The sequence below is a fragment of the Salvelinus fontinalis genome, chromosome 2 (genome assembly GCF_029448725.1).
Source record: "Salvelinus fontinalis isolate EN_2023a chromosome 2, ASM2944872v1, whole genome shotgun sequence".
NCBI lineage: Eukaryota > Metazoa > Chordata > Actinopteri > Salmoniformes > Salmonidae > Salvelinus > Salvelinus fontinalis.
Genome location: NC_074666.1, coordinates 4,635,239 through 4,659,237, shown reverse-complemented (window position 1 = coordinate 4,659,237; position 23,999 = coordinate 4,635,239). Strand labels below are relative to the sequence as shown.

Here is a 23,999-nt window from a genome sequence, read left to right as displayed (position 1 = left end):
GATATAGTAGATACAGTAGATATAGGTAGATATAGTAGATATAGGTAGATACAGTAGATATAGGTAGATACAGTAGATATAGGTAGATACAGTAGATACAGTAGATACAGTAGATATAGGTAGATACAGTAGATATAGGTAGATATAGGTAGATACAGGTAGATACAGTAGATATAGGTAGATACAGTAGATATAGGTAGATATAGGTAGATACAGTAGATACATTAGATACAGTAGATATAGGTAGATACAGTAGATATAGTAGATGCAGTAGATATAGGTAGATACATGTAGATATAGGTAGATACAGTAGATATAGGTAGATACAGTAGATATAGGTAGATATAGGTAGATACAGTAGATACAGTAGATATAGGTTGATACAGTAGATATAGGTAGATACAGTAGATATAGGTAGATACAGTAGATATAGGTAGATATAGGTTGATATAGGTAGATATAGGTAGATACAGTAGATACAGTAGATATAGGTAGATATAGGTAGATATATGTAGATATAGGTAGATACAGTAGATATAGTAGATACAGTAGATATAGGTAGATACAGTAGATATAGGTAGATACAGTAGATATAGGTAGATACAGTAGATATAGGTTGATATAGGTAGATATATGTAGATACAGTAGATACAGTAGATATAGTAGATATAGGTAGATACAGTAGATATAGGTAGATACAGTAGATATAGTAGATACAGTAGATATAGTAGATATAGGTAGATACAGTAGATATAGGTAGATACAGTAGATACATTAGATACAGTAGATATATGTAGATACAGTAGATATAGTAGATACAGTAGATATATGTAGATACAGTAGATATAGGTAGATACAGTAGATATAGTAGATACAGTAGATATATGTAGATACAGTAGATATAGGTTGATATAGGTAGATATAGGTAGATACAGTAGATACAGTAGATATAGGTTGATATAGTAGATACTGTAGATACTGTAGATATAGTAGATATAGTAGATATAGGTAGATATATGTAGATATAGGTAGATATAGGTAGATACAGTAGATATAGGTAGATACAGTAGATATAGGTAGATACAGTAGATATAGGTAGATACAGTAGATATAGGTTGATATAGGTAGATACAGTAGATATAGGTAGATATAGGTAGATATATGTAGATATAGGTAGATATAGGTAGATACAGTAGATATAGGTAGATATAGGTAGATATAGGTAGATACAGTAGATATAGTAGATATAGGTAGATATAGGTAGATACAGTAGATACAGTAGATATAGTAGATATAGGTTGATACAGTAGATACAGTAGATATAGTAGATATAGGTTGATACAGTAGATATAGGTAGATGTAGGTAGATACAGTAGATATAGGTAGATATATGTAGATATAGGTAGATACAGTAGATACAGTAGATATAGGTTGATATAGGTAGATATAGGTAGATACAGTAGATACAGTAGATATAGGTTGATATAGTAGATACTGTAGATACTGTAGATATAGTAGATATAGTAGATATAGGTAGATATATGTAGATATAGGTAGATATAGGTAGATACAGTAGATATAGGTAGATACAGTAGATATAGGTAGATACAGTAGATATAGGTAGATACAGTAGATATAGGTTGATATAGGTAGATACAGTAGATATAGGTAGATATAGGTAGATATATGTAGATATAGGTAGATATAGGTAGATACAGTAGATATAGGTAGATATAGGTAGATATAGGTAGATACAGTAGATATAGTAGATATAGGTAGATATAGGTAGATACAGTAGATACAGTAGATATAGTAGATATAGGTTGATACAGTAGATACAGGTTGATACAGTAGATACAGTAGATATAGTAGATATAGGTTGATACAGTAGATATAGGTAGATGTAGGTAGATACAGTAGATATAGGTAGATGTAGGTAGATACAGTAGATATAGGTAGATATATGTAGATGTAGGTAGATACAGTAGATATAGGTAGATACAGTAGATATAGGTAGATATATGTAGATATAGGTAGATACAGTAGATATAGGTAGATACAGTAGATATAGGTAGATATATGTAGATATAGGTAGATACAGTAGATATAGGTAGATACAGTAGATACAGTAGATATAGTAGATATAGGTAGATACAGTAGATACAGTAGATATAGTAGATATAGGTTGATACAGTAGATATAGGTAGATATAGGTAGATATAGGTAGATACAGTAGATATAGTAGATATAGGTTGATATAGTAGATATAGGTAGATATATCTAAATACAGGTAGACATGTTCCTAGCTTCAACAATGCAGTACTATCTACCAATTCACAACAAAACACACACATCTAAAAGTAAAATAATCTAATTAAGAAATATTAGGACAAGCAATGTCGGAGTGGCTAAAATGCATTAGAATAGAATCCAGTATATACATATGAAATGAGTAAAGCGGTATGTAAACATTATTAAAGTGACTAGTGATTCCATGTCTATGTATAGAGGGCAGCAGCCTCTAAGGTGCAGGGTGGAGTAACATTATTAAAGTGTGATTCCATGTCTATGTATAGAGGGCAGCAGCCTCTAAGGTGGAGGGTGGAGTAACATTATTAAAGTGACCAGTGATTCCATGTCTATGTATAGAGGGCAGCAGCCTCTAAGGTGGAGGGTGGAGTAACATTATTAAAGTGTGATTCCATGTCTATGTATAGAGGGCAGCAGTCTCTAAGGTGGAGGGTGGAGTAACATTATTAAAGTGACCAGTGATTCCATGTCTATGTATAGAGGGCAGCAGCCTCTAAGGTACAGGGTGGAGTAACATTATTAAAGTGACCAGTGATTCCATGTCTATGTATAGAGGGCAGCAGCCTCTAAGGTGCAGGGTGGAGTAACATTATTAAAGTGACCAGTGATTCCATGTCTATGTATAGAGGGCAGCAGCCTCTAAGGTACAGGGTGGAGTAACATTATTAAAGTGTGATTCCATGTCTATGTATAGAGGGCAGCAGCCTCTAAGGTGGAGGGTAGAGTAACATTATTAAAGTGTGATTCCATGTCTATGTATAGAGGGCAGCAGTCTCTAAGGTGGAGGGTGGAGTAACATTATTAAAGTGACCAGTGATTCCCTGTCTATGTATAGAGGGCAGCAGCCTCTAAGGTGGAGGGTTGAGTAACATTATTAAAGTGTGATTCCATGTCTATGTATAGAGGGCAGCAGCCTCTAAGGTGCAGGGTGGAGTAACATTATTAAAGTGTGATTCCATGTCTATGTATAGAGGGCAGCAGCCTCTAAGGTGGAGGGTGGAGTAACATTATTAAAGTGACCAGTGATTCCATGTCTATGTATAGAGGGCAGCAGCCTCTAAGGTGGAGGGTGGAGTAACATTATTAAAGTGGCCAGTGATTCCATGTCTATGTATAGAGGGCAGCAGCCTCTAAGGTGCAGGGTGGAGTAACATTATTAAAGTGTGATTTCATGTCTATGTATAGAGGGCAGCAGCCTCTAAGGTACAGGGTGGAGTAACATTATTAAAGTGACCAGTGATTCCATGTCTATGTATAGAGGGCAGCAGCCTCTAAGGTGGAGGGTGGAGTAACATTATTAAAGTGACCAGTGATTCCATGTCTATGTATAGAGGGCAGCAGCCTCTAAGGTGCAGGGTGGAGTAACATTATTAAAGTGTGATTCCATGTCTATGTATAGAGGGCAGCAGTCTCTAAGGTGCAGGGTGGAGTAACATTATTAAAGTGACCAGTGATTCCATGTCTATGTATAGAGGGCAGCAGCCTCTAAGGTGCAGGGTGGAGTAACATTATTAAAGTGTGATTCCATGTCTATGTATAGAGGGCAGCAGCCTCTAAGGTGCAGGGTGGAGTAACATTATTAAAGTGTGATTCCATGTCTATGTATAGAGGGCAACAGCCTCTAAGGTGCAGGGTGGAGTAACATTATTAAAGTGACCAGTGATTCCATGTCTATGTATAGAGGGCAGCAGTCTCTAAGGTGCAGGGTGGAGTAACATTATTAAAGTGGCCAGTGATTCCATGTCTATGTATAGAGGGTAGCAGCCTCTAAGGTACAGGGTGGAGTAACATTATTAAAGTGACCAGTGATTCCATGTCTATGTATAGAGGGCAGCAGCCTCTAAGGTGCAGGGTGGAGTAACATTATTAAAGTGTGATTCCATGTCTATGTATAGAGGGCAGCAGCCTCTAAGGTGCAGGGTGGAGTAACATTATTAAAGTGTGATTCCATGTCTATGTATAGAGGGCAGCAGCCTCTAAGGTACAGGGTGGAGTAACATTATTAAAGTGACCAGTGATTCCATGTCTATGTATAGAGGGCAGCAGCCTCTAAGGTGGAGGGTGGAGTAACATTATTAAAGTGTGATTCCATGTCTATGTATAGAGGGCAGCAGTCTCTAAGGTGCAGGGTGGAGTAACATTATTAAAGTGACTAGTGATTCCATGTCTATGTATAGAGGGCAGCAGCCTCTAAGGTGCAGGGTGGAGTAACATTATTAAAGTGTGATTCCATGTCTATGTATAGAGGGCAGCAGCCTCTAAGGTGGAGGGTGGAGTAACATTATTAAAGTGACCAGTGATTCCCTGTCTATGTATAGAGGGCAGCAGCCTCTAAGGTGGAGGGTGGAGTAACATTATTAAAGTGTGATTCCATGTCTATGTATAGAGGGCAGCAGCCTCTAAGGTGCAGGGTGGAGTAACATTATTAAAGTGTGATTCCATGTCTATGTATAGAGGGCAGCAGCCTCTAAGGTGCAGGGTGGAGTAACATTATTAAAGTGACCAGTGATTCCATGTCTATGTATAGAGGGCAGCAGCCTCTAAGGTGGAGGGTGGAGTAACATTATTAAAGTGTGATTCCATGTCTATGTATAGAGGGCAGCAGCCTCTAAGGTGGAGGGTGGAGTAACATTATTAAAGTGGCCAGTGATTCCATGTCTATGTATAGAGGGCAGCAGCCTCTAAGGTGGAGGGTGGAGTAACATTATTAAAGTGTGATTCCATGTCTATGTATAGAGGGCAGCAGCCTCTAAGGTGCAGGGTGGAGTAACATTATTAAAGTGTGATTCCATGTCTATGTATATGGGGCAGCAGCCTCTAAGGTGGAGGGTGGAGTAACATTATTAAAGTGACTAGTGATTCCATGTCTATGTATAGAGGGCAGCAGCCTCTAAGGTGGAGGGTGGAGTAACATTATTAAAGTGTGATTCCATGTCTATGTATAGAGGGCAGCAGCCTCTAAGGTGGAGGGTTGAGTAACATTATTAAAGTGTGATTCCATGTCTATGTATAGAGGGCAGCAGCCTCTAAGGTGGAGGGTGGAGTAACATTATTAAAGTGTGATTCCATGTCTATGTATAGAGGGCAGCAGCCTCTAAGGTGGAGGGTGGAGTAACATTATTAAAGTGTGATTCCATGTCTATGTATAGAGGGCAGCAGCCTCTAAGGTGGAGGGTGGAGTAACATTATTAAAGTGTGATTCCATGTCTATGTATAGAGGGCAGCAGCCTCTAAGGTGGAGGGTGGAGTAACATTATTAAAGTGTGATTCCATGTCTATGTATAGAGGGCAGCAGTCTCTAAGGTGGAGGGTGGAGTAACATTATTAAAGTGACCAGTGATTCCATGTCTATGTATAGAGGGCAGCAGCCTCTAAGGTGCAGGGTGGAGTAACATTATTAAAGTGACCAGTGATTCCATGTCTATGTATAGAGGGCAGCAGCCTCTAAGGTGCAGGGTGGAGTAACATTATTAAAGTGACCAGTGATTCCATGTCTATGTATAGAGGGCAGCAGCCTCTAAGGTGGAGGGTTGAGTAACATTATTAAAGTGACCAGTGATTCCATGTCTATGTATAGAGGGCAGCAGCCTCTAAGGTGGAGGGTGGAGTAACATTATTAAAGTGACTAGTGATTCCATGTCTATGTATATGGGGCAGCAGCCTCTAAGGTACAGGGTGGAGTAACATTATTAAAGTGTGATTCCATGTCTATGTATAGCGGGCAGCAGCCTCTAAGGTGCAGGGTGGAGTAACATTATTAAAGTGGCCAGTGATTCCATGTCTATGTATAGAGGGCAGCAGCCTCTAAGGTGCAGGGTTGAGTAACATTATTAAAGTGTGATTCCATGTCTATGTATAGAGGGCAGCAGCCTCTAAGGTGCAGGGTGGAGTAACATTATTAAAGTGTGATTCCATGTCTATGTATAGAGGGCAGCAGACTCTAAGGTACAGGGTTGAGTAACATTATTAAAGTGACCAGTGATTCCATGTCTATGTATAGAGGGCAGCAGCCTCTAAGGTCCAGGGTGGAGTAACATTATTAAAGTGACCAGTGATTCCATGTCTATGTATAGAGGGCAGCAGCCTCTAAGGTGGAGGGTTGAGTAACATTATTAAAGTGACCAGTGATTCCATGTCTATGTATAGAGGGCAGCAGCCTCTAAGGTGGAGGGTTGAGTAACATTATTAAAGTGGCCAGTGATTCCATGTCTATGTATAGAGGGTAGCAGCCTCTAAGGTACAGGGTGGAGTAACATTATTAAAGTGTGATTCCATGTCTATGTATAGAGGGCAGCAGCCTCTAAGGTGCAGGGTGGAGTAACATTATTAAAGTGACCAGTGATTCCATGTCTATGTATAGAGGGCAGCAGTCTCTAAGGTGCAGGGTGGAGTAACATTATTAAAGTAACCAGTGATTCCATGTCTATGTATAGAGGGCAGCAGCCTCTAAGGTACAGGGTGGAGTAACATTATTAAAGTGTGATTCCATGTCTATGTATAGAGGGCAGCAGGCTCTAAGGTACAGGGTGGAGTAACATTATTAAAGTGTGATTCCATGTCTATGTATAGAGGGCAGCAGCCTCTAAGGTACAGGGTGGAGTAACATTATTAAAGTGTGATTCCATGTCTATGTATAGAGGGCAGCAGCCTCTAAGGTGGAGGGTGGAGTAACATTATTAAAGTGGCCAGTGATTCCCTGTCTATGTATAGAGGGCAGCAGCCTCTAAGGTGCAGGGTTGAGTAACATTATTAAAGTGACCAGTGATTCCATGTCTATGTATAGAGGGCAGCAGCCTCTAAGGTGGAGGGTGGAGTAACATTATTAAAGTGACCAGTGATTCCATGTCTATGTATAGAGGGCAGCAGCCTCTAAGGTCCAGGGTGGAGTAACATTATTAAAGTGACCAGTGATTCCATGTCTATGTATAGAGGGCAGCAGCCTCTAAGGTGCAGGGTGGAGTAACATTATTAAAGTGTGATTCCATGTCTATGTATAGAGGGCAGCAGCCTCTAAGGTACAGGGTGGAGTAACATTATTAAAGTGTGATTCCATGTCTATGTATAGAGGGCAGCAGTCTCTAAGGTGGAGGGTGGAGTAACATTATTAAAGTGACCAGTGATTCCATGTCTATGTATAGAGGGCAGCAGTCTCTAAGGTACAGGGTGGAGTAACATTATTAAAGTGACCAGTGATTCCATGTCTATGTATAGAGGGCAGCAGCCTCTAAGGTGGAGGGTGGAGTAACATTATTAAAGTGTGATTCCATGTCTATGTATAGAGGGCAGCAGCCTCTAAGGTGCAGGGTGGAGTAACATTATTAAAGTGACCAGTGATTCCATGTCTATGTATAGAGGGCAGCAGCCTCTAAGGTACAGGGTGGAGTAACATTATTAAAGTGACCAGTGATTCCATGTCTATGTATAGAGGGCAGCAGCCTCTAAGGTGCAGGGTGGAGTAACATTATTAAAGTGACCAGTGATTCCATGTCTATGTATAGAGGGCAGCAGCCTCTAAAGTGGAGGGTGGAGTAACATTATTAAAGTGACCAGTGATTCCATGTCTATGTATAGAGGGCAGCAGCCTCTAAGGTGCAGGGTGGAGTAACATTATTAAAGTGACCAGTGATTCCATGTCTATGTATAGAGGGCAGCAGTCTCTAAGGTGGAGGGTTGAGTAACCGGGTGGTAGCCGGCTAGTGATGGCAGTTTAACAGTCTGATGGCCTTGAGATAGAAGCTGTTTTTCAGTCTCTCGGTCCCTGCTTTGATGCACCTGTACTGACCTCGCCTTCTGAATGATAGCGGGGTGAACAGGCAGTGGCTCGGGTGGTTGTTGTCCTTGATGATCTTTATGGCCTTCCTGTGACATCGGGTGGTGTAGGTGTCCTGGAGGGCAGGTAGTTTGCCCCCGGTGATGCGTTGTACAGACCTCGCCACCCTCTGGAGAGCCTTACGGTTGTGGGCGGAGCAGTTGCCGTACCAGGCGGTGATACAGGCCGACACGATGCTCTCAATTGTGCATCTGTAAAAGTTTGTGAGGGTTTTGGGTGACAAGCCACATTTTTTCAGCCTTCTGAGGTTGATGAGGTGCTGTTGCGACTTCTTCACAACGCTGTCTGTGTGGGTGGACCATGGTAATCAAGCCCACTAATGTTGTGTTGTCTGCAAACTTGATGATTGAGTTGGAGACGTGCATGGCCACACAGTCTTGGTGATAGAGTTGGAGACGTGCATGGCCACACAGTCTTGGTGATAGAGTTGGAGGCGTGCATGGCCACACAGTCTTGGTGATTGAGTTGGAGGCGTGCATGGCCACACAGTCTTGGTGATAGAGTTGGAGGCGTGCATGGCCACACAGTCTTGATGATAGAGTTGGAGACGTGCATGGCCACACAGTCTTGGTGATTGAGTTGGAGGCGTGCATGGCCACACAGTCTTGGTGATTGAGTTAAAGGTGTGCATGGCCACACAGTCTTGGTGATAGAGTTGGAGGCGTGCATGACCACACAGTCTTGGTGATTGAGTTAAAGGTGTGCATGGCCACACAGTCTTGGTGATTGAGTTGGAGGCGTGCATGGCCACACAGTCTTGGTGATAGAGTTGGAGGCGTGCATGGCCACACAGTCTTGGTGATAGAGTTGGAGACGTGCATGGCCACACAGTCTTGGTGATTGAGTTGGAGGCGTGCATGGCCACACAGTCTTGGTGATAGAGTTGGAGGCGTGCATGGCCACACAGTCTTGGTGATAGAGTTGGAGACGTGCATGGCCACACAGTCTTGGTGATTGAGTTGGAGGCGTGCATGGCCACACAGTCTTGGTGATTGAGTTGGAGACGTGCATGGCCACACAGTCTTGGTGATAGAGTTGGAGACGTGCATGGCCACACAGTCTTGGTGATAGAGTTGGAGGCGTGCATGGCCACACATTCTTGGTGATTGAGTTGGAGACGTGCATGGCCACACAGTCTTGGTGATAGAGTTGGAGGCGTGCATGGCCACACAGTCTTGGTGATTGAGTTGGAGACGTGCATGGCCACACAGTCTTGGTGATAGAGTTGGAGGCGTGCATGGCCACACAGTCTTGGTGATAGAGTTGGAGGCGTGCATGGCCACACAGTCTTGGTGATTGAGTTGGAGGCGTGCATGGCCACACAGTCTTGGTGATAGAGTTGGAGACGTGCATGGCCACACAGTCTTGGTGATTGAGTTGGAGACGTGCATGGCCACACAGTCTTGGTGATTGAGTTGGAGGCGTGCATGGCCACACAGTCTTGGTGATAGAGTTGGAGGCGTGCATGGCCACACAGTCTTGGTGATTGAGTTGGAGGCGTGCATGGCCACACAGTCTTGGTGATTGAGTTGGTGGCGTGCATGGCTACACAGTCTTGGTGATTGAGTTGGAGGCGTGCATGGCCACACAGTCTTGGTGATTGAGTTGGAGGCGTGCATGGCCACACAGTCTTGGTGATAGAGTTGGAGACGGGCATGGCCACACAGTCTTGGTGATTGAGTTGGAGGCGTGCATGGCCACACAGTCTTGGTGATAGAGTTGGAGACGGGCATGGCCACACAGTCTTGGTGATAGAGTTGGAGGCGTGCATGGCCACACAGTCTTGGTGATTAAGTTGGTGGCGTGCATGGCCACACAGTTTTGGTGATTGAGTTGTAGACGTGCATGGCCACACAGTCTTGGTGATTGAGTTGGTGGCGTGCATGGCCACACAGTCTTGGTGATAGAGTTGGAGGCGTGCATGGCCACACAGTCTTGGTGATAGAGTTGGAGACGGGCATGACCACACAGTCTTGGTGATTGAGTTGGAGGCGTGCATGGCCACACAGTCTTGGTGATAGAGTTGGAGACGTGCATGGCCACACAGTCTAGATGATAGAGTTGGAGACGTGCATGGCCACACAGTCTAGATGATAGAGTTGGAGACGTGCATGGCCACACAGTCTTGGTGATTGAGTTGGAGGCGTGCATGGCCACACAGTCTTGGTGATAGAGTTGGAGGCGTGCATGGCCACACAGTCTTGGTGATTGAGTTGGAGGTGTGCATGGCCACATAGTCTTGGTGATAGAGTTGGAGGTGTGCATGGCCACACAGTCTTGGTGATAGAGTTAGAGGCGTGCATGGCCACACAGTCTTGGTGATAGAGTTGGAGGCGTGCATGGCCACACAGTCTTGGTGATTGAGTTGGAGATGTGCATGGCCACACAGTCTTGGTGATTGAGTTGGTGGCGTGCATGGCCACACAGTCTTGGTGATAGAGTTGGAGGCGTGCATGGCCACACAGTCTTGGTGATAGAGTTGGAGACGTGCATGGCCACACAGTCTTGGTGATTGAGTTGGAGGCGTGCATGGCCACACAGTCTAGATGATAGAGTTGGAGACGTGCATGGCCACACAGTCTTGGTGATTGAGTTGGAGGCGTGCATGGCCACACAGTCTTGGTGATTGAGTTGGAGACGTGCATGGCCACACAGTCTTGGTGATAGAGTTGGAGGCGTGCATGGCCACACAGTCTTGGTGATTGAGTTGGAGGCGTGCATGGCCACATAGTCTTGGTGATAGAGTTGGAGGCGTGCATGGCCACACAGTCTAGGTGATAGAGTTGGAGGCGTGCATGGCCACACAGTCTTGGTTATAGAGTTGGAGGCGTGCATGGCCACACAGTCTAGGTGATTGAGTTGGAGACGTGCATGGCCACACAGTCTTGGTGATTGAGTTGGAGGCGTGCATGGCCACACAGTCTTGGGTGTGCAGGGAGTACAGGAGGGGGCTGAGAATGCGCCCTTGTGGGGCCCCAATGTCTATAAAAAACAGATTAATTAGTTGAAAAATGAATCAGCAGATTAAATATACATTTTTTTTAAATCTAAAGATGGAAGTGACCTTAATAGGGACACTTTTCCTATAGATTGAGGCCTATATCTCTCCCACTTGAATCTTCTCGTTTTGCCAGACCAGGTTCTAACGCCTTCCGTTTCCTTTTGCTATATTTATTTCTGTATGTTTTTACTGCTCTAGGTTTATTAATACTGCTCGGATAACCTCATCTACTCTTATGTATTGATTGATGTTTTATTCTACTGACACAGAACTAGCACCGGGAATTGTCAGCAGCATATAACCCTGCATCCCACTGCTGGTCTTGCTTCTGAAGCTAAGCAGGGTTGGTCCTGGTCAGTCCCTGGATGGGAGACCAGATGGAAGTGGTGTTGGAGGGCCAGTAGGAGGCACTCTTTCTCTGGTCTATAAAAATATCCCAATGCCCCGGGCAGTGATTGGAGTCATTGCCCTGTGTGGGGTGCTGTCTTTCGGATGGGACGTTAAACGGGTATCCTGACTCTCTGAGGTCATTAAAGATCCCATGGCACTTATCGTAAGAGTAGGGGTGTTAACCCCGGTGTCCTGGCTAAATTCCCAATCTGGCCCTCAAACCATCATGGTCACCTAATCATTCCCAGCTTCTATCTGGCTCATCCCCCTCCTCTCCGCTGTAACTATTCCCCAGGTCCTTGCTGTAAATGAGAATGTGTTCATTCAACTGACCTGGTAAAATAAATCATCACTGGGAATCATTGTAATGTTTGTTTGTGTCAGTTAAATCTGTAAGGGATGGGTTGCCAACTAACTCATTTGGTTCATTCACACACACTAACACACTAACGTTTATCAGGCATCTGACCCTGTTCTAAAGCATGTTCTAAATCATGTTCTAAATAATATGAAGAGCTGCAGATGTTTCTGTATAATCTCTAGAAATGTGCTTCAATAGATGAACCAAGAATGATCAACTTGGTTTGTCTGTCTGTCTGTTTGTTTGTTTATGTCCCTTCTAGGTGAACCATGTCTGCCTATCTGTCTGTCTGTCTGTCTGTCTGTCTGTCTGTCTGTTTGTCCCTTCCAGGTGAACCCTGTCTGCCTGTTTGCCTGTCAGTCTGTTTGTCCCTTCCAGGTGAACCCTGTCTGCCTGTCTGCCTGTCTGTCTGTTTGTCCCTTCCAGGTGAACCCTGTCTGCCTGTCTGCCTGTCTGTCTGTTTGTGTCCCTTCCAGGTGAACCCTGACTGTCTGCCTGTTTGTCTGTCTGTCTAACTGTCTGTATGTCTGTCTAACTGTCTGTCTGTCCCTCCCAGGTGAACCCTGTCTGTCTGTCTGTCTGTCTGTCTGTCTGTCTGTCCCTCCCAGGTGAACCCTGTCTGTCTGTCTAACTGTCTGTCTGTCCCTTCCAGGTGAACCCTGTCTGTCTGTCTGTCTGCTTGTCTGTCTGTCTAACTGTTTGTTTGTCCCTTCCAGGTGAACCCTGTCTGTCTGTCTGCCTGCTTGTCTGTCTGTCTAACTGTCTGTTTGTCCCTCCCAGGTGAACCCTGTCTGTCTGCCTGCTTGTCTGTCTGTCTAACTGTCTGTTTGTCCCTCCCAGGTGAACCCTGTCTGTCTGTCTGTCTGTCTGTCTGTCTGTCTAACTGTCTGTCTGTCCCTCCCAGGTGAACCTTGTCTGTCTGTCTGTCTGTCTGTCTGTCTGTCTGCCTGTCTGTCTGTCTGTCTTTCTAACTGTCTGTCTGTCCCTCCCAGGTGAACCCTGTCTGTCTGTCTAACTGTCTGTCTGTCCCTCCCAGGTGAACCCTGTCTGTCTGTCTAACTGTCTGTCTGTCCCTCCCAGGTGAACCCTGTCTGTCTGTCTAACTGTCTGTCCCTCCCAGGTGAACCCTGTCTGTCTGTCTAACTGTCTGTTTGTCCCTCCCAGGTGAACCCTGACTACAACAACACATTTGTATTTGAGAATGACTTCCCAGCCCTGCAGCCTGATGCTCCTGACCCAGGATATAACCAACATCCACTGTTCCAGTCTAAAGCAGCCCGGGGCGTCTGGTGAGGAGGACATTGTTATTCATCTCCAATTCAACCATCTCGGTGTGATACTAATAACAACTCAGACAAGTATAACTGAAGGATGGTTTTTTAAACAGCTCTCGGGAGGCAAATTGAAGACAACATGATTCCTGCTTTAGTTTCTAATCAGCTCTGACCACTAGGTGGCGACGCTGTCTTTAGGATCCAAGACCAGACATTGAGCTTCTCAAAGCTGAGGATATATTGACATGTAGCCCAGACACAAGGTCTGCCAGCAGTTTAACATGCTGAATTATTAAAGAAACTACCAGACCTTTTCCCACTGCATTCTCTGAGCCCAGGCCTTTTCCCACTGCATTCTCTGAGCCCAGGCCTTTTCACACTGCATTCTCTGAGCCCAGGCCTTTTCACACTGCATTCTCTGAGCCCAGGCCTTTTCACACTGCATTCTCTGAGCCTGGGCCTTTTCACACTGCATTCTCTGAGCCCAGGCCTTTTCACACTGCATTCTCTGAGCCCAGGCCTTTTCACACTGCATTCTCTGAGCCCAGGCCTTTTCACACTGCATTCTCTGAGCCCAGGCCTTTTCACACTGCATTCTCTGAGCCCAGGCCTTTTCACACTGCATTCTCTGAGCCCAGGCCTTTTCACACTGCATTCTCTGAGCCCAGGCCTTTTCACACTGCATTCTCTGAGCCCAGGCCTTTTCACACTGCATTCTCTGAGCCCAGGCCTTTTCACACTGCATTCTCTGAGCCCAAGCCTTTTCACACTGCATTCTCTGAGCCCAGGCCTTTTCACACTGCATTCTCTGAGCCCAGGCCTTTTCACACTGCATTCTCTGAGCCCAGGCCTTTTCCCACTGCATTCTCTGAGCCCGGGCCTTTTCACACTGCATTCTCTGAGCCCAGGCCTTTTCCCACTGCATTCTCTGAGCCCAGGCCTTTTCACACTGCATTCTCTGAGCCCAGGCCTTTTCCCACTGCATTCTCTGAGCCCGGGCCTTTTCACACTGCATTCTCTGAGCCCAGGCCTTTTCACACTGCATTCTCTGAGCCCGGGCCTTTTCACACTGCATTCTCTGAGCCCAGGCCTTTTTTTACCCTGTTTTCTCCGATTGTGCGCCGCCTCATGGGTCTCCCGGACGCGGCCGATTGTGCGCCGCCCCATGGGTCTCCCGGACGCGTCCGATTGTGCGCTGCCCCATGGGTCTCCCGGACGCGTCCGATTGTGCGCCGCCCCATGGGTCTCCCGGATGCGTCCGATTGTGCGCCGCCCCATGGGTCTCCCGGACGCGTCCGATTGTGCGCCGCCTCATGGGTCTCCCGGACGCGTCCGATTGTGCCCCGCCCCATGGGTCTCCCGGACGCATCCGATTGTGCGCCGCCCCATGGGTCTCCCGGACGTGTCCGATTGTGCGCCGCCCCATGGGTCTCCCGGACGCGTCCGATTGTGCGCCGCCCCATGGGTCTCCCGGACGCGTCCGATTGTGCGCCGCCCCATGGGTCTCCCGGACGCGTCCGATTGTGCGCCGCACCCAAGGGTCTCCCGGACGCGTCCGATTGTGCGCCGCCCCATGGGTCTCCCGGACGCGGCCGATTGCGGCTGAGCCTGGACTCGAACCCAGAATCTCTAGTGGCACAGCTAGAGACCACTGCGCCACTCGAGAGGTCCCAGGGTAGGATATTTTATGGTATGATAGGGTAGAATCTTTTATATTATGGTATGTATGGTAGGTATTTTATGTTATGTTAGGGTTGTTAGAGTAGAATATTTTATGGTAGGGTTGGGTAATGAAGCTGCCAGTTGAGGACTGCCTAGAAGGCCAGCATCTTCATTGTTGACGTTGAGACTGGTGTTTTGTGGGTACTATTTAATGAAGCTGCCAGTTGAGGACTTGTGAGGCATCTGTTTCTCAAACTAGACATTCTAACGTACTTGTCCTCTTGCTCAGTTGTGCACCAGGGCCTCCCACTCCTCTTTCTATTCTGGTTAGAGGCAGTTTGTGCTGTTCTGTGAAGGGAGTAGTACACAGTGTTGTGCCAGATCTTCAGTTTCTTGGCAATTTCTCGCATGGGATAGCCTTCATTTCTCAGAACAAGAATAGACTGATGAGTTTCAGAAGAAAGTTATTTGTTTCTGGCCATTTTGAGCCTGCAATTGAACCCACAAATGCCGATGCTCCAGATACTCAACTAATCTAAAGAAGGACAGTTCTATTGCTTCTTTAAATCAGAACAACAGTTTTCAGCTGTGCTAACATAATTGCAAAAGGGTTTTCATATGATCAATTAGCCTTTTAAAATGATAAACTTGGATTAGCTAACACAACGTGCCATTGGAACACAGGAGTGATGGTTGCTGAGAATGGGCCTCTGTAGATATTCCATTAAACATTTATTTATTTATTTTATTTTACCGTTATTTTACCAGGTAAGTTGACTGAGAACACGTTCTCATTTGCAGCAACGACCTTGGGAATAGTTACAGGGGAGAGGAGGGGGATGAATGAGCCAATTGTAAACTGGGGATTATTAGGTGACCATGATGGTGTGAGGGCCAGATTGGGAATTTAGCCAGGACACCGGGGTTAACACCCCTACTCTTACGATAAGTGCCATGGGATCTTTAATGACCTCAGAGAGTCAGGACACCCGTTTAACGTCCCATCCGAAAGACAGCACCCTACACAGGGCAGTGTCCCCAATCACTGCCCTGGGGCATTGGGATATTTTTTTAGACCAGAGGAAAGAGTGCCTCCTACTGGCCCTCCAACACCACTTCCAGCAGCATCTGGTCTCCTATCCAGGGACTGACCAGGACCAACCCTGCTTAGCTTCAGAAGCAAGCCGGCAGTGGTATGCATCAGCCATTTCCAGCTACAATAGTCATTTACAACATTAACAATGTCTACACTTTATTTATGATCAATGTGCTTTTCTAAGTGACCCCAAACTTTTGAACGGTAGTGTCTATCTTTTTATTTATTTATTTTATTTATTTCACCTTTATTTAACCAGGTAGGCAAATTGAGAACACGTTCTCATTTACAATTGCGACCTGGCCAAGATAAAGCAAAGCAGTTCGACACATACAACAACACATAGTTACACATGGAGTAAAACAAACATACAGTCAATAACACAGTGAAAATAAGTCTATATACAATATGAGCAAGTGAGGTGAGATAATAATATCTCTCTCTAAATATATTTCTCTCTCTCTCTATATATATATATATGTATATCGCTATCTATATATATATATACATATATTTATATTATATATATACATACAAATTGTTTAGGTGTGGAAAGTTTACATACACTTAGGTTGGAGTCATTAAAACTAGTTTTTCAACCACTCCACAAATGTCTTGTTAACAAACTATAGTTTTGTCAAGTCGGTTAGGACATCTACTTTGTGCATGACACAAGTAATCTTTCCAACCATTGTTTACAGACAGATTGTTTCACTTATAATTCACTGTATCACAATTCCAGTGGGTCAGAAGTTTACATACACTAAGTTGACTGTGCCTTTAAACAGCTTGGAAAATTCCAGAAAAAGATGTCATGGCTTTAGAAGCTTCTGATAGGCTAATTGACATCATTTGAGTCAATTGGAGGTGTACCTGTGGATGTATTTCAAGGCCTACCTTCAAACTCAGTGACTCTTTGCTTGACATCATGGGAAAATCAAAAGAAATCAGCCAAGACATCTGAAATAAAATTGTAGACCTCCTCAAGTCTGGTCCATCCTTGGGAGCAATTTCCAAATGCCTGAAGGTACCACGTTCATCTGTACAAACAATAGTACACAAGTATAAACACCATGGGACCACGCAGCCGTCATACAGCTCAGGAAGGAGACGCGTTCTGTCTCCTAGAGATGAACGTACTTTGGTGGAAAAAGTGCAAATCAATCCCAGAACAACAGCAAAGGACATTGTGAAGATGCTGGAGGAAACAGGTACAAAAGTATCTATATCCACAGTAAAACGAGTCCTATATCGACATAACCTGAAAGGCCGCTCAGCAAGGAAGAAACCACTGCTCCAAAACCGCCATAAAAAAGCTAGATTATGGTTTGCAACTGCACATGGGGCCAAAGATCGTACTTTTTGTTGAAATGTCCTCTGGTCTGATGAAACAAAAATAGAACTGTTTCGCCATAATGACCATCGTTATGTTTGGAGGAAAAAGGGGGAGGCTTGCAAGCCGAAGAACACCATCCCAACCGTGAAGCACGGGGGTGGCAGCATCATGTTGTGGGGGTGCTTTGCTGCAGGAGGGACTGGTGCACTTCACAAAATAGATGGCATCATGAGGAATGAAAATTATGTGGATATATTGAAGCAACATCTCAAGACATCAGTCAGGAAGTTAAAGCATTGTCACAAATGGTCTTCCAAATGGACAATGACCCCAAGCATACTTTCAAAGTTGTGGCAAAATGGCTTAAGGACAACAACGTCAAGGTATTGGAGTGGCCATCACAAAGCCCTGACCTCAAGCCTATAAAACATTTGTGGGCAGAACTGAAAAAGCGTGTGCGAGCAAGGAGGCCTACAAACTTGACTCAGTTACACCAGCTGTCAGGAGGAATGGGCCAAAATTCACCCAACTTATTGTGCGAAGCTTGTGGAAGGCTACCTGAAACGTTTGACCCAAGTTAAACAATTTAAAGGAAATGCTAACAATTACTAATTGAGTGTATGTAAACTTCTGACCCACTGGGAATGTGATGAAATAAATAAAAGCTGAAATAATTCTCTACTATTATTAAAATAAAGTGGTGATCCTAACTGACCTAAGACAACAAATTTTTACTAGGATTAAATGTCAGGATTGTGAAAAATATATATATATTTTACCAAGATTTTTTTAAATGTATCCGGGATTGCACAATAAAGTCGGGTAGCTATTTCCATTGTGGCTCATATGTTTTGGTTATACTGTTCACTCTTCAACCAGCTTTGACAATATTTTAAAAGTGGTGATGGGTTAGGGCTTTGAGTTGTTGTGGTACCGGTAGTTTGTTCCACTCATCAGCACCGGTATGTGACAAGGTCTTCTTACCAGATAGACTATTGTAGTTCAAACATGGAATTTTACAGTATCTGCCTCTGGTATTATGCTGCTGGACATATCTAACAATTACAAATATTTGGATAGTTACCTGGGGGCTTGTTGTTTCTCAGCAAGGTGATGTTGTTTATTGTTGTTGTTTGTTTGTCATCATGGTGATGTTGTTTATTTGTTGTTGTTTGTTTGTCAGCAAGGTGATGTGTTTCCACCCCTGGTCTGACGTCACACTGCCTCTCATGACGCTTCCTGACATCATCAAAGTGATTGACAAGTGGGCGGAACTGATGGTGGATCTAGGCTCCACCTACCCCTGGGTCCAGGTAAGGTCTGGTCTGTGTCTGAGTAGGAGTGTCTAGGATCAGGTCATCTTATTCATTAGGATTAAACGGAAGAACGGGTCAGAAATCAGCACATATAGGTGTTGATCCTGTTATTCCCTTCACCCTGGGAAGAGGGCAGACGAGGGTTGCTGTCAACACGGACTGAAACAACAAACCGTAGAGAAGGCCTTCACCCTGGGAAGCACGAGGGCAACCTTAATCTTTTACGGGGGCAGCCCGACACCGGTACACTTATGACAACATCCAGCTCAAAGTGCAGGGCGCGAAATTCAAAATCTATTTTTTTTTTTTATTTAACTTTCACACATTAACAAGTCCAAGACACCAGATGAAAGGTGCACATCTTGTGAATCAAGCCAACATGTCCGATTTTTTAACCTGTCTAGGCTGAGGGTGCCGCTAGCGGCACTCCCCCCCCACCCCCACTGAAAAGGCAGAGCCGCGAAATTCAAAAAAAATATTTTTTTTAAATATTTAACTTTCACACATTAAAGTCCAATACAGCTAATGAAAGACACAGATCTTGTGAATCCAGCCAACATGTCCGATTTTTAAAATGTTTTACAGGGAAGACACAATATGTAAAGATGTACATCTATTACCTAAAAACACATTAGCATAATCCACCATCTTTTATTTGTCCACCAACACCAGTAGCTATCACCAATTCGGCTAAACTAAGATATTTATAGCCCCTAACCAACAAAAAAACTCATCAGATGACAGTCTGATAACATATTTATGGTATGGGATAGGTTTTGTTAGAAAAAAGTGCATATTTCAGGTAGATGGCATAGGTTACAATTGCACCCACCGTCACAAATGGACTAGAATAATTACAATGAGCAACGTGTTTACCTAACTACTAATCATCAAACATTTCGTAAAAATACACAGCATACACTAATCGAAAGACACAGATCCTGTGAATACAGACAATATTTCAGATTTTCTAAGTGTCTTACAGCGAAAACACAATAAATCGTTATATTAGCATAGCACAGGTGCAAACATTACCCCAGCATTAATTCTAGCCAAAGTGAGCGATAACGTCAACATCGCCAAAATATATTATTTTTTTCACTAACCTTCTCAGAATTCTTCAGATGACACCCCTGTAACATCACATTACAACATGCATATACAGTTTGTTCGAAAATGTGCATATTTAGCCACCAAAATCATGGTTAGACAATGGGGAAAGTAGCCCAGCTGGTGAGAAAATGTCCGTGCGCCATATTAGACAGTGATCTACTCTTATACATAAATACTCATAAACGTGACTAAAAAATATAGGGTGGACATCGATTGATAGACAATTTAATTCTTAATACAATCGCGGAATTACATTTTTTAAATTATCCTTACTTTTCAATACAGTTTGCGCCAAGCGAAGCTACGTCAAAAAACATGGCGTCCTAAGCCACTAACATTTTTCGACAGAAACACGATTTATCATAATAAAAATGTCCTACTTTGAGCTGTTCTTCCATCAGTATCTTGGGCAAAGGATCCTTTCTTGGGTCTAATCGTCTTTTGGTGGAAAGCTGTCCTCTTGCCATGTGGAAATGCCAACTGCGTTCAGCATGAACTGGAAGCGTGCCCGGCGATTCACAGCGTTTCAGAAATAAATGTCCCAAAATCGCACTAAACGGATATAAATTGCTATAAAACGCTTTAAATTAACTACCTTATGATGTTTTTAACTCCTATAACGAGTCTTAACATGACCGGAGAAAGATTACTCCCAACACTAATGCTTGGAACAGGTGCGGGTCGGTGTCCTCCACGCGCGTGACGCACCAAAAAAAGAGTTGCTAGCTACAGGGTTTTTTAATTTATAGTGCCTGTGAACGCGCAATCGACCCCATTCAAATCGTCATCACGTAAAGGCATCCAGGGGAAGACGTAAGCAGTGTCCGTATACTCATAGCCAGAACAGTGGCCTTTTAACTGACTCCAGATCAGGGGCCAAAATTTCTGAAATCTGACTCCATGTCAGGGAAATTGCTGTAGAATGGGTTCTGTTCCACTTAGAGACAAAATTTCAACTCCTATAGAAACTATAGACTGTTTTCTATCCAATAATAATAATAATATGCATATTGTACGATCAAGAATTTTGTGGGAAGCCGTTTCAAAAATTACACGATTAGCATAAATAGTGACAACAGCGCCCCCAGCCTCAACAGGTTAAATGTTTTACAGGGAAGACAAAATATGTAAATCTATTAGCTAACCACGTTAGCAAAAGACACAACTTTTTCTAACTCCATCAGTTTCTTACTCCATCAGGTGCTATCACAAATTCGACCAAATAAAGATATAAATAGCCACTAACCAAGAAACAAATTCATCAGATGACAGTCTGATAACATATTTATTGTATAGCATATGTTTTGTTCGAAAAATGTGCATATTTCATGTATAAACCATAGTTTACATTTCAGCTACAATCCGAAATTGCACCGAAAGCAGCCATAATATTTACAGACACCAACGTCAAATAGCTAATTACTCATCATAAAACATTTCTGAAAAATACATAGTCTGCAGCAATTGAAAGACAGGCATCTTGTGATTCCAAACAATATTTCCGATTTATTAAATGTTTTACAGCGAAAACAAAATGTATCGCTATATTAGCGTAGCTACAATAGACAGAAATAATATGGCGCCCACGGCCAGTCCACATGCACGACAGATATATGAAATAACATCATAAAATGGGTCTTACTTTTGCTGATCTTTCATCAGAATGTTGAAGAACGTGTCCTCTGTCCAGATGAGTCGTTGTTTCGATTCAGAATGGCAAATGTCCTTCTTCAATTAGCATTGGCACTAGCCGAGTGGCATAAATTTCTCCAACGTAAACACAGTCAGAGGACGGAACACGGCAAAACTCCCGAATAAAGTTTCAATAATCTGATTAAACTATATTGAAAAAACATACATTACGATGATATGGTCACATGTATCAAAAGAAAATTGAGCCGGAGATGTTAGCCGTTCGTTACGGCAGCAAAACAGAAGTCAATCCCACTTCCTTCAGAGTACCGGAAGTGGACGGTCACGTCAAAGAAATAGTTTTTTTTCCACCACAGAACAAGATGAGCACAACAATGTCTTCTCTCACATCCTCTTTACACCAATAGGAAGGCGTATAGAGTGTTAGCAGACTCCTAAGTGTCAAGACCATGTATAGGCATCAAGTTGAAAAGAGCATCGATTTCTGACATTTCACTTCCTGGTCAGGAAAAGTGCTGCAGAAGGACTTCTGTATCACTCAGAGAAATATTTCCAACTCTTTTAGAAACTAGAAAGTGTTTTCTATCCAAAAAGAATAATAATATTCATATTGTACGAGCAAGATTTGAGTAGGAGGCCGTTTGAAATTGGCACGATTTCACTGGCTACTCAACACTTTGCCTTGCAGCCATAAGAAGTTTTAACTATACGTGATTAGATTACCATACTAGACTAAGACCTATATTTCACTGTGTTTCAGATCTTTGAGAATAAAGGAGCCATGATGGGCTGTTCCAACCCCCATCCTCACTGCCAGGTAAGCCTGTCTGTTCCAACCTCTATCCTCACTGCCAGGTAAGCCTGTCTGTTCCAACCTCTATCCTCACTGCCAGGTAAGCCTGTCTGTTCCAACCCCCATCCTCACTGCCAGGTAAGCCAGCCTGTTCCAACCTCTATCCTCACTGCCAGGTAAGCCAGCCTGTTCCAACCTCTATCCTCACTGCCAGGTAAGCCAGCCTGTTCCAACCCCCATCCTCACTGCCAGGTAAGCCAGCCTGTTCCAACCTCTATCCTCACTGCCAGGTAAGCCAGCCTGTTCCAACCTCTATCCTCACTGCCAGGTAAGCCAGCCTGTTCCAACCTCTATCCTCACTGCCAGGTAAGCCAGCCTGTTCCAACCCCCATCCTCACTGCCAGGTAAGCCAGCCTGTTCCAACCCCCATCCTCACTGCCAGGTAAGCCAGCCTGTTCCAACCCCCATCCTCACTGCCAGGTAAGCCAGCCTGTTCCAACCCCCATCCTCACTGCCAGGTAAGCCAGCCTGTTCCAACCCCCATCCTCACTGCCAGGTAAGCCAGCCTGTTCCAACCCCCATCCTCACTGCCAGGTAAGCCAGCCTGTTCCAACCCCCATCCTCACTGCCAGGTAAGCCAGCCTGTTCCAACCTCTATCCTCACTGCCAGGTAAGCCAGCCTGTTCCAACCTCTATCCTCACTGCCAGGTAAGCCAGCCTGTTCCAACCCCCATCCTCACTGCCAGGTAAGCCAGCCTGTTCCAACCTCTATCCTCACTGCCAGGTAAGCCAGCCTGTTCCAACCTCTATCCTCACTGCCAGGTAAGCCAGCCTGTTCCAACCCCCATCCTCACTGCCAGGTAAGCCAGCCTGTTCCAACCTCTATCCTCACTGCCAGGTAAGCCAGCCTGTTCCAACCCCCATCCTCACTGCCAGGTAAGCCAGCCTGTTCCAACCTCTATCCTCACTGCCAGGTAAGCCAGCCTGTTCCAACCTCTATCCTCACTGCCAGGTAAGCCAGCCTGTTCCAACCCCCATCCTCACTGCCAGGTAAGCCAGCCTGTTCCAACCTCTATCCTCACTGCCAGGTAAGCCAGCCTGTTCCAACCTCTATCCTCACTGCCAGGTAAGCCAGCCTGTTCCAACCCCCATCCTCACTGCCAGGTAAGCCAGCCTGTTCCAACCTCTATCCTCACTGCCAGGTAAGCCAGTCTGTTCCAACCTCTATCCTCACTGCCAGGTAAGCCAGCCTGTTCCAACCTCTATCCTCACTGCCAGGTAAGCCAGCCTGTTCCAACCTCTATCCTCACTGCCAGGTAAGCCAGCCTGTTCCAACCTCTATCCTCACTGCCAGGTAAGCCAGCCTGTTCCAACCCCCATCCTCACTGCCAGGTAAGCCAGCCTGTTCCAACCTCTATCCTCACTGCCAGGTAAGCCAGCCTGTTCCAACCCCCATCCTCACTGCCAGGTAAGCCAGCCTGTTCCAACCTCTATCCTCACTGCCAGGTAAGCCAGTCTGTTCCAACCTCTATCCTCACTGCCAGGTAAGCCAGCCTGTTCCAACCTCTATCCTCACTGCCAGGTAAGCCAGCCTGTTCCAACCTCTATCCTCACTGCCAGGTAAGCCAGCCTGTTCCAACCCCCATCCTCACTGCCAGGTAAGCCAGCCTGTTCCAACCTCTATCCTCACTGCCAGGTAAGCCAGCCTGTTCCAACCTCTATCCTCACTGCCAGGTAAGCCTGTCTGTTCCAACCTCTATCCTCACTGCCAGGTAAGCCAGCCTGTTCCAACCTCTGTCAGCTTGTCTTTTCTGGTACCCACTCCTGAAAGAGAGGTTTCATTAGACTCCGTTGAACAACAAGA

General features: G+C 44.6%; 1 protein-coding gene across 1 annotated transcript in view; it reads left to right on the top strand.

Annotated features, from left to right (window-relative positions):
- galt (galactose-1-phosphate uridylyltransferase) overlaps positions 1 to 23,999 on the top strand; it is a 128,873-nt gene that overhangs the window by 25,796 nt on the left and 79,078 nt on the right. The window contains exons 3-5 of the mRNA XM_055861383.1: positions 13,057 to 13,181; positions 18,444 to 18,573; positions 22,103 to 22,159. Coding sequence (XP_055717358.1) covers positions 13,057 to 13,181; positions 18,444 to 18,573; positions 22,103 to 22,159 — 312 coding nt within the window. The remainder of the gene's footprint in view (positions 1 to 13,056; positions 13,182 to 18,443; positions 18,574 to 22,102; positions 22,160 to 23,999) is intronic.